Raw genomic sequence first — 16169 nt, 5'->3', positions numbered from 1 at the left:
GTAGATGACTGTGTGTGTGTGTGTGTGTGTGTGTGTGTGTGTGTGTGTGACAGATATTTTTTTCTCTCATACAGTAAAACCAACATTGAAAAAAGATGAGCCATTTTTATCTTGAATCTTTGTAGACTCTATGACTCCATCAGAGCAGCAAGTTCATTTTTCCCAGTATGGCTCACCTCTGGGTGAGTTATGTCACTCTATTGTTGCAATCTGATTTCTATCTTCCCTGTCCTGTATGAACTAGTTCCCACCAAGGTCAACAGTTCAAGTGGACATATTAAGATGTAGAACTTGCCAAGTCATTTTACTGAATTGATTGATGGCTCCTTCCTTAGCTCAGCTCTCTGCTTTGCATCATTGCTTTCTCTTATTTTGTCCATTCTCTCTGGTCGTGCTGTCTTTCTGTTCTGTAAACTCACCTGGGATGAGCTCATCAAAAGCTCTACTATTAAATGCCCCTCATGCAGTGTGATCTTCAACTGAAATTTCACCACCACAATTCAGACACCTCAGATAGTATATTTTTAACTTGACTCATCTTCCTTTCAATACCTGTTCATGCTAAATTCCCTATTCCATTTCCTGACATCTGTGACCAGCTACATTGCACAGCCAGGAATGCAGTAGTCAAAGTAGACTCCTCTCTGTTGTTTTCTCTTGCCTCCTCCTCCTGCTAATTGAATTTTGTGGAGTTTATGCTTTCTTAGCCTCTGTTTTATCTGGTCACTTTACTCTTAGTCATTACAATGGGCCTTTCTAACAGGTTTTTTTTTTTTGTAGCTGTGATTTTTTTTAGCCAATTATTTTTATATGGGCTTTTAGGCAATTTAAAAGTTAAAATAACCAAACAACAAGGGATGAGGCCGAGCAGATAAAATACTCACCAACCAAGGACTAATAACCTAAGTGACCAACAACTATTGAAGTTGCTTAAATTGTATGTGTTTCAGGGTGACATATAAGCTGCCTTCTTATTTCTGTATAAAAGTTTATATATGTGTATAAGTATGCACTTATAATTTTGAAAAAAAATGTGCACTGTAAGATTTTCACTAGTTTTTCTGGGTGGAGAGATTATGGGGGCTGCCTTCTCATAAGGGACTGTACTATGACCCTAGTCTTAAATTCTATTCTTTAAAAAAAATGAAGTGTCAATCTCTCTGAGAACCTTTCCTTCATTCTATACCTGATTTAGCCAGGATTTATTGTAAAATGTGGCTCAGAAGCAAAACCTACCCAATGCTTATTCTTGAACAGCTTGGAAAATAAGAGCCTTTGCCTTTCTTGAGGGTTGGTTTCTTTAGGATTCCCATTGCTGTGAAGGAGAGGACATTTTGTAAGTCACCTTGGTCTCTCAGCCTGGAACAGAGTGCTTTATATCAAGGAGTCACTGCATAAATGCATGGACAGGTACATAAAGAATAGTGTCAGCCTCTTTCTTCCACTGTGGTATCAATTCTGGGGGACTGGGTTTTACCTCCTTTGTTCACTGTGTATCTCCAGTGTTTGGAAGAGTACCCAGAACATGATAACCACTCAGAAAGTAGTTGTGGAAGTTAACTACACCAATGCCAGTGCCATATTTCTGAGTTTTCCGAATCTTAGATCAATTCTTAGTCTTCTGTATCACGCTATATGGTGATGAATGGAAGGAAAAGTCTACCTTAAGAGACTCACAGGATGAAGAGATAGTTTTAACTTGGTTGGGAAAGGAAACAGTTCTAGGGGCTTTTCAAGAACATAGATTTGCCCCAGTCTCGAGAGAGCCTCTTGATACGGACATTGCAACCCCTTTCCTTTCCTCACTAGTAGCTGTCGCTCAAGGCAGGTATTAAATCAAGATCTTGCTGACCCTGAGTTATTAAATACCTGTGACAGCAGGGCCTGTGAGCTCGGTGAGGCTCACCATGCTGGCCTCAAATCAAAATGAGATATGTTTTCAGAGATTGACGTACACCTATAAATCATAGCCTACCACATTTCATCTAGTCTTGGATAGGTTTTCTCTCAATGAGTTGAAAGCTCTTTATAGAAGATGAACTAATTAGTCTTCATAGCAGTCTGTCAGTTTATAGGGATGGTGTACTAGGATCCCTGCTCTGATTTGAATAGTGATGATCATAATTCCTTGAGTGTTTATAGTTCTGGATTCTGAAATAATGTACTCCAGATGTGCCTTTCCTTAATGAGAAATTCACTCAATTAGAGTCTGACTTTATCATATCTGTCTTATTTTAGGCTTTATAATATTCAGTTCAGTAGATTGCATGTGCATATCTGTATCTCTCTTCTTTAAATTTGGGGAAGCGTCTACTAAGCAAATTTTGCAGCTTCGTAAAGTACAAGATGCTTGAGCAAGGCAGACTTCTTATAAGTGAGAAACAAGTCTCTTAGTCACTTACTTAGCCAGTCTTCCCAGCCCAAACCAGCTCCTGTCAGCTCCAGTACTCTTTGCTCCTCCTCCCTCATTCAGGAGGGCCACACACCCTTTTGCTGGATCTTGATGATTTGGTTTATCAGCAATCATGTGTTCTTCTTCCTCAACAGAATGGAGTTGGAAACTGTTTACTTCTCACTCTTCTCTTTTGGTGTAGAAGGGCCCTTTGTTCACATACACAAAGTTGAGGAGAAAGGAAGGTCTATTTTAGTACACACACACACACACACACACACACACACACACACCCCTTTTTAAAAAACTAACATTTTGTTTTTTATTTGTTTGAGTGACTAGAATGAGCTTGATTGTCAATTCTAATGGGAAGGGGTAAAAATAAGTCATTACCGACGGAAACAGCAACCTTCACTGTATTTCTGAGGATGACGAGTCTTCTTTAGGGACATTTGAGTCTGGATGGAGCTAGTGAGAAGCACTGACAGCAGAGGCAGGCTTTGAAGCCAGAGATACCCAGTTTCCATGTTGTTGAACCTTTCTGCCCTTGGTGTTCTTCATTTATGAGATGGGAATAGCATGTTTTAATGTGGTAAAATATACCTAAGGTAATTTAGTTTATAAAATATCACTTGTCTAGCACCCCTCTTCTGATATAAGGGACAATTAACTCATCACCCCTGGAATCCTCATGACATGATTATAATAGTTGCTCCTGTTGAGTAAGAGAATGGGTGCACAAGACAAGAACCTAATAGAAGCAGACCCAAGAACCATAAGAGATAACATGGAGATATTTTCTACTGGAACATCCTGACTGGAAATGATACAAAGCTCTGTCAATGAAGCAGATAATTATTGAATTTGTGGCCCAGAGAATTTGCCAAGGTCACTGTTCTAATCTGTAGGACACAGAGAATGCATTGTTAATCATAGTTAATACAAAGAACTTCAGAAGGGATTTGCAACTTTCATAAATCAGGGTAGTGCTTTAGAGTGAAAGTTATGGCTACATCTTTCTCTTATTTGAAGTCAGATGTCTCCTGAGTGACAGCGGGAGAGAAGGAATGATAGCTGGAGATGGAAAATATGTAAGTCTGTGTCCTTGGGTATATTTTGTGGTTTCTGGCATCAATGAGGTTTGTGCAGGGGATGGGAGGGATACTAAGACTCAGTAGACTAATGCTTGTCTGAGGAAAGTTCAAGAGATGTGAAAGGTATATCCTTAGCATCAGCCACAATATAGATCTCTGAATTTGAGAGAGCTTACCTTATGGGCATTCTCCTAGAATTTACCTCCTTCCAACCGAGAAACTTCCTAACATCACACTTTTATTCCCCAAAGTAGTTGATATTAATAATAATAAATGTGCTGACTTCATGTGACAGGAACTGCCATTGTTAATAGTCCATGAATCCAGGGTAATGGTCACAGGGGGGTCTTTTCCCAACCTTTTATCTCACTGCTCTAAAAAGAGCCTTTTGGAGGATGTTCTTGATTCCAGTCCTTTAGAAAGAAAACTGGTCAGATTTTCTTTTTTTCTTTTTCTTTTTTGGTCAGATTTTCCTGGACACAAGGAAACAAAGAAAGGCAAAGGCTAAGGACTCAAGCCCTTTTGGGGTGAGAATGTCATATTTTTAATTTTCAGCAATGTTACATACACACCTGGCAGATGTATCAACTCACAGAAAATATTAGTTTATCTTTTTCTTAAAAAACAAAAGGAAAGGAAAACCTCAATTCAAATTTATTGTGATTACAAAAATAACAGCACATTTCTTTAATTTATTACAGCTCAAAATCTCCAAGACAGCCAGAGATAAGAAGAGCATCTTTAATCTCTTCTGGCCTGTACAATTCTCATAACATAAAAAAGAAAGTTTACTTTCATATTTACAGAAGAAAAATACTCATTGTTTCTAAAAATTCTCTTTGGAATTCTGGGGTGAGGCTATCTTTAAAGTCAGGAACATTTCAAATTACAGAAGGTATTTGCGAAACATCTCACAATGCACTTCTTTGAACACCACTGGACAAGCACATGAACAAGTCCTCTTCTACAGCTTTTTTTTTTATCGCAGAGCTTCTGGGACTTCCACCTACAAAAATAGAGGGTTTTCTTTTAGTAAAGCAATACTAATGATACCATAGAAAAGAGTATTTGCAGGCTGTCTCTAGCAGTATTCTCTGGGAAGAACTCAAGTATAGATTATTGCTGCATGATATTCACATTTTGCATTAAAAATTTGCCAGTAAATTGCTTGCCATTTTGTGGTGACTTTTTTTTTTTTTTTTTAACCAGTCCTGGGGCTTGGACTCAGGGCCTGAGCACTTAAGCTTCTTTTTGCTCGAGGCTAGCACTCTGCCACTTAAGCCACAGCGCCACTTCTGGCCGTTTTCTATATATGTGGTGCTGAGGAATCGAACCCAGGGCTTCATGTATATGAGGCAAGCACTCTTGCCACTAGGCCATATCCCCAGCCCAGGGTGACATTTTTTGGACAAGGAATCAATCAACCTTTTGGAATGTGGATTATTACTCCCTGTTTTCTTTATTGGGGAAATTAGGGAGTGTGATATGTGGGAATGTTTTGAAGGGTTCTGGTAAAGATATGAAGATGGTCCAGGTACACCTCTCGTAAGGAAATGTGCTCAGCTCTCCTTTGCTCATCATCTTTCACATTTACATGTTAAAATATTTAAAATATAGTCAGGTACTGGTGGCTCACGCCTATAATCCTACCTACTCAAGAAGGCTGAAATATGAAGATTGTAGTTTGAAGACATCCTGAGGAAAGAAGGACAGTTTGTGAGACTCATCTAATCTCCAATTAACTACAAAACAAAACAAAAACACAAAAAACCAGCAGTGGAGCTGTGGCTCAAGTGGTATAGCACTACTAGCCTTGAGCACAAAAGCTCAGGGACAGTGCCCAGGGCCTATGTGTAAGCCCCAGGACCGGCACCAAAAATTTGGGAAAAAATCAAAATCAAAATATGAATGAGCATTTGGAGAGTTAACTTTGGTACCATAATACGATGGAGCTGACTCATCTCTTCCATCTGGGACTGGAGGTCTGTGCTGGGGTGACTTACCCTCCGCAGCTGTCTCATGCTGCTCCCCCGAATGGCTTCCATGAGGTTCTCATGAGCTGATCTCTGTGGAGTCGAAGGTCGAGAACCTTCTTCCATTTTCTTCTCTTGTACGGATCTCAGAGAATTCTTTATTTCCTTTAGGATGTTGTTGGGCTGTTTCTTAACCTTTTTGCCTTTTTTCTTTTTCTGTCCATTTTGTAAGGCCCGCTGGGCACTCTCCTGTTGTTTGATGACTTCTGCGATGTTTCGGGTGATGAGCTTTTTCTCTGAGGGTGGTGGAGGAGGAGGAGGAGGGGGTGGCGGAGGGGGAGGCAGCACGTGGGGTGGAGGGGGTGGGGGAGGAGGGGGTGGGGCCACAGGGGAGGGAGGTCTGCTCCGCCCAGCCTGGCCTTTCTTGGGGAGTTTGGGGGATGACCAGGGAGAGTGCCTGGGAGATGCGTAAGGAGAAGAGCCAGGCGTCCCTCGGTGCCAGACTTTGGTCCTAAGATTGGATCCACCATCAGATCCCTCTTGCTGCTTTTGCTCCTGCATGCGTTTCTGCCTCTGTTTATCCATGTTTCTGGTGAGGATGCTCGTCATGCTCATTCTGGGGCCTGGGAGCTCAAAATGGTACCCGAGCCGGAGCAGCGTGGTATTCTCCTTCAACAGCTTGACGATCTCCATCTCCACCTGGCTGCCCATGATGTGCCTCTGGTTGTGGAAGCGCAGCTCGGTGAGCACGGTGTTGTGCTGCAGGGCCCGCATGATGGCCAGGATGCCCTTTCCCGTGATGAAGTTGGACTCCACGTTGACATTGGTGAGGTGCTGGTTGACCTTGAGCATGTCTGCGATGGCGAGCGCCGCGCTGTCGTCCGCGTGCGTGTTGGCCAGGCTGAAGGTCTTCACCACCGTGTTGCCCTTCAGGGCTTCCGCAAAGCGGGCCAGGGTCTGCGTGGTGATGTTCTCGATGTTGTTCAGATTGACCTCGACGGTGTCGGGGTCATTGTTTCGAATCTTTTCCAACGCGTCCTCGATCACCGTGGGGTTTCCGCACGGGTGCATGGCCGCCGGCGACTCCGCGCGCCTGCCGCTGTTACCATTGCTCAAGCTGATGTTTTCTATCTGACTCTTAAAGGTCTGCGGCTTCGCGGCCTCCAAACCGGCTCTGCTGTGGGTCACTGCGCCGTTGGTACCCTTTGCAGTGTCAATCCTTTCCTCCTCCTCGCTGTCGTCTTCCTCCTCCTCCTCTTCCTCCTCCTCCTCTTCCTCCTGCTCAGACTCCTCCTGCCCCTCCTCCTCTTCCGTGTACACCTCCTCGGAAACCTCACTGTTGCTCTCCGTGAAGATCAGCTCCTCCTCGCTCTCCTCCTTGTCTTCCTCGGCCACCTACGGAGTATGGGGCGCCGTTAGGCCTGGCATGTTAAGCGCATCTTGTGAATTAACTGAAGCGTTAACCCAAGGCAAGTAACACAAACGTCTGATATGGTTAAAGGGCTAACAGTCGGGACCAAACATTTCAGAGTTTACCCACCAACAGCTTTTTCTACAACCATTTGTTTTCTGCTTAGCATCCAGCATTGACCTTATGGATTGGGAATTAAAAAAAAAAAAAAGATCTGGTTTCCAGTTTGATCAAGAAAGTCAAAACTTGGGCCTTGGAAAATCGTTGATGAATTTTTCAACGTTTTGACTGCACACTGCCTTTCTTGATTCCTTCTCTGCTTACAAGGGCAAATGCAAGCCTTCTGTCTAGAATCAGCCTTCATCCTCTCCTGTTTTCCCACCCCTGACAAATGGCAACAAAAATCTACAATATAGCAATGAGTTCATTTTAATAATGTTCAAAAATTCTTCCCCTGATAGCACACACTTGAAATCCCAGCACTCAAGACGCGGCAGTAGGAAGATCTGAGTGAGGCAGCCTGGACTAGGGAGAGAGACTGTGGTTCAAAAACCAAAAAGTTTCAACCTAGATTTGCTGGCAATAACAAGACAGGAGCCAGGTACTCTCCACCCTATGTATCTCAGTGGTGTCAGAAGCAAGGTCCTGAGAGCTGAGGACCGAATGAAATGGTCTGCAGAAGGCCAGACAGGAAAGATAATCACTTTTCACTTTAGTTGATTGAAACGAGCAATGAGGATCAGCAGAGAAGAAAAAAGCAAGTCACTGCCCAGCCTGCTGATTTTAAATTATGTAGCATGTATCAATGATGAAAAGTTTTCAGATAAATACGAATTTATTTTATCTTTGTTTTTTACTACTTATAAAACTCTAAACCGAAGCCCAAGGAATCTCTTCTTTCTCTTTTTCTTGTTACCTTTCATGGTTTTTTAAAAAAAAGTCTTGAATATGCAATCACAGTCCAATTTCTTCATACTTTCTTGTTAATCCTTTGTTTGTGTGTTTGTTTTTAGAAGCCTTCCCTTTTCTAGTTTCTAGAGCCCTAATTTTTCTCTCTACATCGGAAACCTTTTCTGACTCCTAGGCCTTCTGCTGCCACCTGAGGTATGGGGATCAGCTTTGGAAAGCCCTGCATTGGACTGTAGGCTTGTTTGCCCAGTTGCTATCACAAAATAGCCTCCAATTATCCAGTGGTTTGGAGCGGCAGGCACCAAGTGGTGGCCTGGGAAAGGGGCAGCTACTCCTGGGATGACTTGTTTACTCTTAATTTACCCACATCTTAAGGAACACAGAGAGCAGAACAATGTGTGTGTGTGAGCGCATGCGTGCGCACGTGCGTGTACTCAAGCATTAACCCAAGGGCACAAAAGAATCAGGTTCTAGTCAATCCTCTTGACATAAATGAAGAGCTAGAGGCAAGAGGAAATCTTTTATCCCCAGCAGTGGAGAAACTGGGTTAGTCAGAAGAAGAATTATGGAGGTCTCCTCACCACCACCTCAAATTCCTTTGTATATGTCCTTATAATTTCATTATAATTTCATTTTGTATCAGCTGCATGTGTACATGTGTTTGTGTGCATTTTGAACTGTTTTAGTATTTGAATACTAGAACCTTTTATGCCACCATTATATTTAATATATTTAATTTACTCTTTCCTTCCTCCTTCCTTCCTTCCTTCCTTCCTTCCTTCCTTCCTTCCCTTCTTCCTTCTCTTTTTCCCGTCTTCCTTCCCTCTTTCCCTTCTCCCTTCCCTTCCCTTCCTTCCCTCCCTCCCTCCTTCCCTCCCTCCCTCCTTCCCTCGCTCCCTCCCTCCCTCCCTCTCTCCCTTCCTTTGTTCCTTTCTTCCTTCCTTCCTTCCTTCCTTCCTTCCTTCCTTCCTTCCTTCCTTCCTTCCTTCCTTCCTTCCCTCTCTCCCTTATTTCTCCCTCCCTCCTTCTCTCTTTATTTAATTTGTTCTTTCTTTGCCTTGAACTCAGGGTCTGGGTATTGTCCCTTAGCTTTCACTAAGTGCTGGCTCTCTGTCACCTAAGCCGTAGTTCTACTTCTTATTTTTAGTGTTTAATTGGAGATAAGTGTTTTATGGACTTTCATGCTCAGGCTGGCTTCAAACAACAATCTTCAAATCTCAGCCTTCTGAGTATCTAGGGTTACAGGCATGAACCCCTGGTGCCCCACTTCCCTTTGATTTCTGAAGACCTTTAGGCTCTGACCATAAGAGCCACTCTCTTGGCACTTCACTTGGAAGGTAATATGTAGACTGTTACCTGATGTGAGTTGTCATGTCACATTGAAATCATTTCTCTTCTAGAAAGCTTTCTTTGACACCCCCCTTAAATTACCCCTTCAATGCATATCCACAGCATTGTAGCCCATTATGTCCTAGGCTGTGGATAAATATTTGTTTTCTGAATGGATCTAAACTGACTTTGGTTAGGAGATTCTCAGAGTAGAATAATTCCGGGAAGAAATTCCTGACAAGAGATGAAGTTGTGTCTTGAGCCTGAGCATTTTCCCAGGATGCAGGGTTCTTAGTTCTAAAATCTAGATATTATTGAGCAATCTAAGAAAGTTAGTCAGGTTGTAAATATCTGGAAAAAGACCATCAGATGGATAAAGGATATTAGAAGGGAAACAAGACGGGGTAAAAGACAGACCTTACCTCCTGTATAAATCATTCCTGCCCTGGGGTGATAATAGCTCTCTGTGTGCCACTGCTTTGGAGCTAACTGTGTTCCTTTGGAGAACAGAGGGAGGGAAGGTTGGCATAGGGGTGAAGAAGTGCTGAGAGATGAAATAGGGAGATAGTGATCATTACTGTATTCAGAGAATAAATGAGATTGTGAGGAGATATGGCCAGCCATTCCTCCTGACCACTTCTTCAGTATCATTGCATGAACAATCAGGACAGGGATTTGGATTTCAGTTCTGTTTTTGTTTCTCCCTAGAAAGAACTGGTTGTCTTTAGACAAAACATTAAATCCCTCTTGGTCTCAAAGCAATTGCACTAGAGTTGAGCAATTTTTACTGTCAAAATTTATACATATGTCCTAAGCACCTGATGGACTTGTACACTGCATGTGCTCAAGCCCCATCTCTACAAATTCTTACTCAGCAGCTACCAAGGAGTGCTTGAATCTGCAACTCTGAGGAATTCCCAGGTGATGCTACCGCTTCAAAAACTGGACCCAAACCCTCAGTTTTGAGAAAAAGAGCTGACAGAGCTCAGTGTGAATTTCAGTTTGACTGTTGCCCTCAAATAAGTTTCCCTAGTCCAGGGAAGTAAGAAGGAAACGAGATAATGTGTGGAAGCCATTGGCCACCTGTACCTGAGATCCAGCTACTATCCAATCAAGGACAGATGGACAGTTGCACTTAATGGCCCCCAGAGCTCTACGTAGCCATGGATTTGTGCAAACCTAGGTGGGCTATGAATCAGTAGGTGTTGCCCAGGATTTTCATAACCCTTTTTAGAGTCTCTGGTTTACAACCTCAGATCCCATGATCCTCCTTATTGTCCTTTCAACTCTGCCCTTCATTTACCAAGCCCTGCTTTCCCTCCCCTATTCAGCTGCTTTGAGATTTTTTTCCTGTGGTGGGAGTGGATTTACACCCTCAGTCAGCGACCTTCTGCTAGCACTCCTGTGACTACAGACAACTGGCCAGCAGTGACAGCGTAGTGGGAGAAAAATTAACCAGCCGAGAAAGAAATCAAAGTTCATCAACAAGACACCTCTCTAATTGGGCCGATAAGCCATTGGCAAAGGGCAGCAAAACCTTTGGCAGCATGAGACTAGTTTCATCAACAGCTGACAGCAGGCTTTGTCCTTTGGTTCTCGAGCTCTCATGACATTATGCCGCTAAAATGCCTTTGATGGTTACTGCCAATTGACTGTATGTATGTGTTGGCTATTTAGAGGTGATTTCATTCTTTTTTTGTGTGTGTGAAAGTGATTCTTTAATAAAAATGTCATGTTTGAAATAAAATGAGATGAAATATATGATTAGGTTTCATTAGATTTTTAACACTTATTGCCACTTCAAAGAAGTAACTTAAAAGTTATAGTTGTGGAAAAAATTGACCAGTCCAAACCCTGGTTCTGTGTGTGTGTGTGTGTGTGTGTGTGTGTGTGTGTGTGTGTGTGTGTGTCCCCTTCTAGCCACTCAATACGAATAGCCACAGTAGCCTAGGCAGACCCTGGCCTGGTCCCAGTGGCCTTTCCTACGATGATTGACATGGACAAAGCTCACACATATCTTGCTGCAAATGCAGCCCACACACTTATCCTCAAGATCATCCAACAGCTCCCAGATTAGTTCTGTGGCAGGCTTACTGCTGGCTTTAAGCCATTTTGACTTTAAAAGATTGCAGTGGAGCACAGGGGTTTAACAATGTTGCTCTTGATCTCTGTTCTTCTACAAGTTTAAGAAACTTTCTAATATTAATATTTCATTGCAATAATGACTAGTCTTTGACATGTCTTTCTAACAATACCTTAATGGGAACTTTGAAGTCATTGTTTCCTGAGCAGTATACAGGGCTGAATAGACCTGACCTCTGTGATAGGAGCACACTCTAGTCTTAGAATCATTACCACAGAGTAGAAAGGACTCTTCGAGATGATCAGCACAGGTATTTTTAACTTGGGTCCTCAGAAGGGTTTCATTATTTTAAGATTCTATGCAAAAGTATATGTATACACACACACACACACACATTTTCTTGTGAAGGTCTAGAACATTTCAAACTCTCAAAGAAGTTCTTAATTCACCAAAACACTATGTTAAATTCTTTCAATGAACAGATAGAAAGAGCATCCTGAAGTGACTATCTGAGGTCTAACCATGTAAGGACTGAGGGGGACTAGAAACAAGGCCTCCGGACTCACAGTTCCACATATATGACCTTCCACACTTCAGAGTGTTGGAAACATACAATGATTTTACTGTAGCCAGCCACCATTGCAATAAAAGCAATAGAAAATAAAAATATTTAAGTGGGAAAAAATTGTATCCCAAACAGACATTATGCTACAATACCAACTTAGAAGTACAGATAAGACTTTGGTATTTGGCAAGACAATTAAACCATGCCCTGATTGGGAATTGTTTTTCCCTTGAGACATCCATGTTCAGTCAGTCAAAGAGCTCTACTGAGAATGTTTGCTATTCTGATTCATTTACTGTTGGTCACAGGAGTTACAAGACTATATTTCAGCCTGAGAAATGTTTCAGTAACTGGTACAAGAAGATTGCTAAGAAAGCTGAAGTGATGAGAACAGAGAGTTTAGAGAAGGTAGTGATTTGGGGTAGAGGGGGGTGAGGGCAGTGGGGGCAGCCAAGCAAGAGTCCAGAGAGCCTACCTTTCCACACTCTCCCAGCCTCTCCTTCTCCAAGAGCTTTTGGGATTCCTTTTCCCAATAGGCCATCAGCGCCTCTCTGCTGAAGTTCCCTGTGGGGGTTTTCTCCGTCAGGCTCTTTTGCCTCAGCCCCACAGGAAGGTTTCGGTCAGGTTCAATGTCTTCCAGTTCCCTCTCTAGCTCCTTCAGTTCCTCAGGTGAAAGGGAGGCCAGGAGTTCATCCTCATCGATGGACTCATATTTACTAAGTCCTCTTCTATAGCCAAATGTAGACATGGTCCCGGCTTTGTCAGACCCCCAAAGAGCTGGAAAGACTAGGCATTCAAGACAGCCCAGGGCAGGCAAGGAGGCAACTGGGCAGGCTGGTCAACAACTGGTGCTGGGAGTGGCTGCAGGAGCCTTTTAAGAGTGGTGATAGAGAGCTGTGACAATGTAGACAGGGTGAAAGCATGGGCTGTTTTAAGCATCAGACGTCAGCTAGATATTTGAACACAAAGAATGTCACATCGGTGGTGGATGGAGGTCTCCGACCCAGCAGGGATTATTAACATAGTGGCCAGGGCCATATTTAGCTGAGCCTGATAGCTCTGAGGACAGGCAGCGTGTTTCAGATAGGGAGTAATGCAGCTCCTCTAACTTTGCCTTCAAACAACAAGGGAGTTAAAGTTACTTTGAAAATGACTAGCCAGTGCCACCCTGGCCATGAAAATTTATTATTCCGTTAAGAGTTGACTCTGTAATAGACTCTGGATGGTTATTCTGGTTCATCTATAAACATATTGTGGGTGGTACAGATGGAGACAGGTCAGAATAATATGACACTTTATAAAGTTATTACCCTGGCACTTTCTAAAACACTTCATGAAATTTTCCCAATTATAATTCCTGCAAGATGAATATCATAGATCTCATTTATAGCTTGGGCATTTGAGACCCTCAGAATGAAAATGTTAAAGGCAGAGTGAAGGGCAGAAGTTGCTTTCTTTATGGTCCCCAATGGCATCCTTCCCTCCCTATGAGTGTGAATAAAAGCTTTAAGATTTCATTTTAATAAAATGTGAAACAGATAAATAATACGGGGTAGGATTTATTAAGACGACTAGTACTATGCCAGTCTAGTGATAATACACACACACACACTCTCTCTCTCTCTCTCACATACACACACACACACACACACACACACACACACACAAATATAGTGGTGCCAACCCTGGAACTTGAACTCAAGGCCTGAGCACTATCCCTGAGCTTTTTGCTCAATGCTAATGCTCTACCAGTGAGTCACAGCTCCACTTGTGGTCCTTTGTTATGCATATGTGTGTGCTTAATTGGAGATCCAAGTCTCATGGAATTTCCTATCCTGGCTGGCTTTGAACCACCATCCTCAGAGCTCAGCCTCCTGAGTAGCTTGGATTACAGGCATGAGCCACTAGTACCCAGCGTTTTATATATTATTTAACCCAAAATGCTATGAGACATATTTTATTTTTTAATATATTTTATTGTAATTGTAGAGGTGATATGTAGAGGCATTACAGTTATGTAAGTCAGGTAATGAGTACATTTCTTCTTGAGCCATGTCATCACCTATGAGGTATATTTTATGGCTGTATTGTCATATTAGAGACAGTGAAAGGTTAAGTAGCTGGGGAGCAAGGAACTAACTACCAGTTAAACTTTGAACACAGATTTGTATGTGGGCTGAAAACTGCAGATACTAACTGGTACTTAGGCATACACATATTTTCTTGCGAATGTGTCAGAATATATACAGGACATGGTTTATAAGACTTCATCATAATAATGTCATTTTAATGTACAAACACATAACTATCTATTAAAATTGTGCATTGAAACATATAGTCATCAGTGCATATGTATCAATAATGCATGATATTTCATTTATACACTCACAATTGAATAGATCGATTCTAGTTTTTGTTAGGTTAGATGTTGATATGAATTTATATTCAAGTCTTTGAATGTCCATGTGTTTTCATTTCTCTTGGTTAGATATGTAGTAGTAAAAATACTGGGCTATTAAGATGGTAAATTCACTTTTTTTTTAGAAATTGCAAAGCTGTTTTCCACACTTGCTGTGCCAATACATTCCCACCAGTGGTAGACAAGGTTTCCATTTTGTCCACATCCTCATTGGTCATTGTTTATCTTTTTGATTACAAACATCAGTGAGTGAGAAGTCAAGAATTTCCTTTTTATTTCCTCAGTAACCAATGAGCATTATTCCATGTGTCTATTAGTTCTCTTATATTTTCTTTGGTAAGATTTTTATTCATGCTTTCTATTTATTCCTAAATTAATGTATCTTTTTATTATATTATGACTTATGTATACATTCCAGACACTTTGATAGATACGTGATTTGTATGTATGTTCTCCCATTTCATGGCTTGTCTTTTACTGTATTTTGAAAAACAAATGTTTGATTTTTTTCTTTTTGTTGGTAATGGGGTTTGAACACAAAGTTTTGTGCATTTTAGGCAGGTGCTCTACTATTTGAGCCATGCCTCTAACTCTTTTTGCATTGGTTATTTTTGAAATGAGGTTTACTTTTTGTTGTTGTTTTGTTTGTTGGCCTAGACAGCGATCTTCCTATTAAAGCTTCTTACTACTGCTGAGATGGTAGTAATATATTACTGAGGCCAAATATTGGGTAAGATGAAATCACACGAAATTTTTGCCTAGCTGGCCTTGAACAGTAATCCTCCCAATTTTGGTATCCTTAGCAGCCAGGACTACATGCATGGAACACAAGCACCCAGCAAATATTTTTCATTTTGAAGATGTCCTCCTTAACAATTTTTTTATTCTACTGCTTGTGTTTTGTGTTAAAGGTAAGAAATTTTTTCTTAGCTCATGGCTAATAAGAGATTTATTCTTACATTTTAAGAAATGTATTCTTACGTTTTCCTCTCAAAGTTTATAGTCTTGGGTTTTACTGTTTAGTCTTATCACCCATTTAGACTTAATATTTGTATATGTGAAAGTGAAAAGTTTTAATTTATCTTTGTACATGCAGATATCCCATCATCTCAGCACTACTTACTGGAGAGATTACATTCTCCTTTATAGAATTACTTTAGCATCTTTGTAGAGAAGTAATTAACCATAGATATAAGGATGTATTCTGGGCAATAATTTCTGCTCTATTGATCTATATGTCTGCATGTTAGTACCACCTATTCTTTTTTTCTTTTTCTTTAAATTGTTTTTTAATGTCAAAATGTGATACAGAGGGGTTACAGATTCATATGAAAGGCAGTGAGTACATTTCTTGTTCTACTTGTTACCTCCTCCCTCATTTCCCCCTTCTCCCCTCCTCTTTTCCCTCTCCCCCCAGGAGTTGTGCAGTTGGTTTACACCAAATGGTTTCTGAGTGTTGCTTTTTTGAATGGTTTGTCTTTTTGTTCTTTGTCTCTCGCTTTTGGTATTCCCTTTCCCTTCCCCAGTTCTATTACCTGTATTGGACAATAGCCAAGGTACTTAGATGTAGTACAGTGGTAGCGAGGGTCCAGTACCACTTATTCTTGATCCCTATAACTTGTGGTGTGTTTTGAAGTTAGGAAGTATAAGTTTTGTTTTTTGTAAGAACATTTTTGTCTGGATATTTTCATGTTAACACATTTATGGTATTCTGCCTTCACAAATAACTATGAGGCTCTAGAGATAATGATGAAATTAGACAAGATGAGTCCACTTTTTTAAATTAATTTAACTTTGGAAGGCATAAAACATTTGTTTATAGTTGTGAAGTTTGAAATAATGCACTGATTTATGCATGCTTTTAGCAATGATCAAATTAAGATAATAGGTTTTAATAATCTGAAGCGTATACTGTTGTTTAGCCCAACTGGAAATATCCTTTTCATATTTTTGAAAATAGCTTTGACTTTTGGAAGAGACATCAATGATGGTAG

General features: G+C 41.2%; 2 protein-coding genes across 2 annotated transcripts in view; one reads left to right on the top strand and one right to left on the bottom strand.

Annotated features, from left to right (window-relative positions):
- Window positions 1–15118, top strand: part of Wasl (WASP like actin nucleation promoting factor) — a 72620-nt gene extending 57502 nt beyond the window's left edge. The window contains exons 13-14 of the transcript XR_007210098.1: window positions 7404–7413; window positions 15106–15118. The gene's annotated coding sequence lies outside the window, so the exon portion shown is untranslated. The remainder of the gene's footprint in view (window positions 1–7403; window positions 7414–15105) is intronic.
- Lmod2 (leiomodin 2) lies at window positions 4007–12594 on the bottom strand. Its single transcript, XM_048340154.1, has 3 exons — window positions 12232–12594; window positions 5490–6854; window positions 4007–4492 (listed from the first exon to the last, which is right to left on the bottom strand). The coding sequence occupies exons 1-3, from the start codon at window positions 12502–12504 to the stop codon at window positions 4466–4468; spliced, it is 1665 nt and encodes a 554-aa protein (XP_048196111.1). The 5' UTR covers window positions 12505–12594; the 3' UTR covers window positions 4007–4465.
- Window positions 15119–16169: the final 1051 nt, after the last annotated feature.

Source organism: Perognathus longimembris, chromosome 2 (assembly GCF_023159225.1).
Source record: "Perognathus longimembris pacificus isolate PPM17 chromosome 2, ASM2315922v1, whole genome shotgun sequence".
Classification (NCBI taxonomy): Eukaryota; Metazoa; Chordata; class Mammalia; order Rodentia; family Heteromyidae; genus Perognathus; species Perognathus longimembris.
Note: the sequence above shows the minus strand (reverse complement) of the source record. Positions and strands in the feature narration are given on the sequence as shown.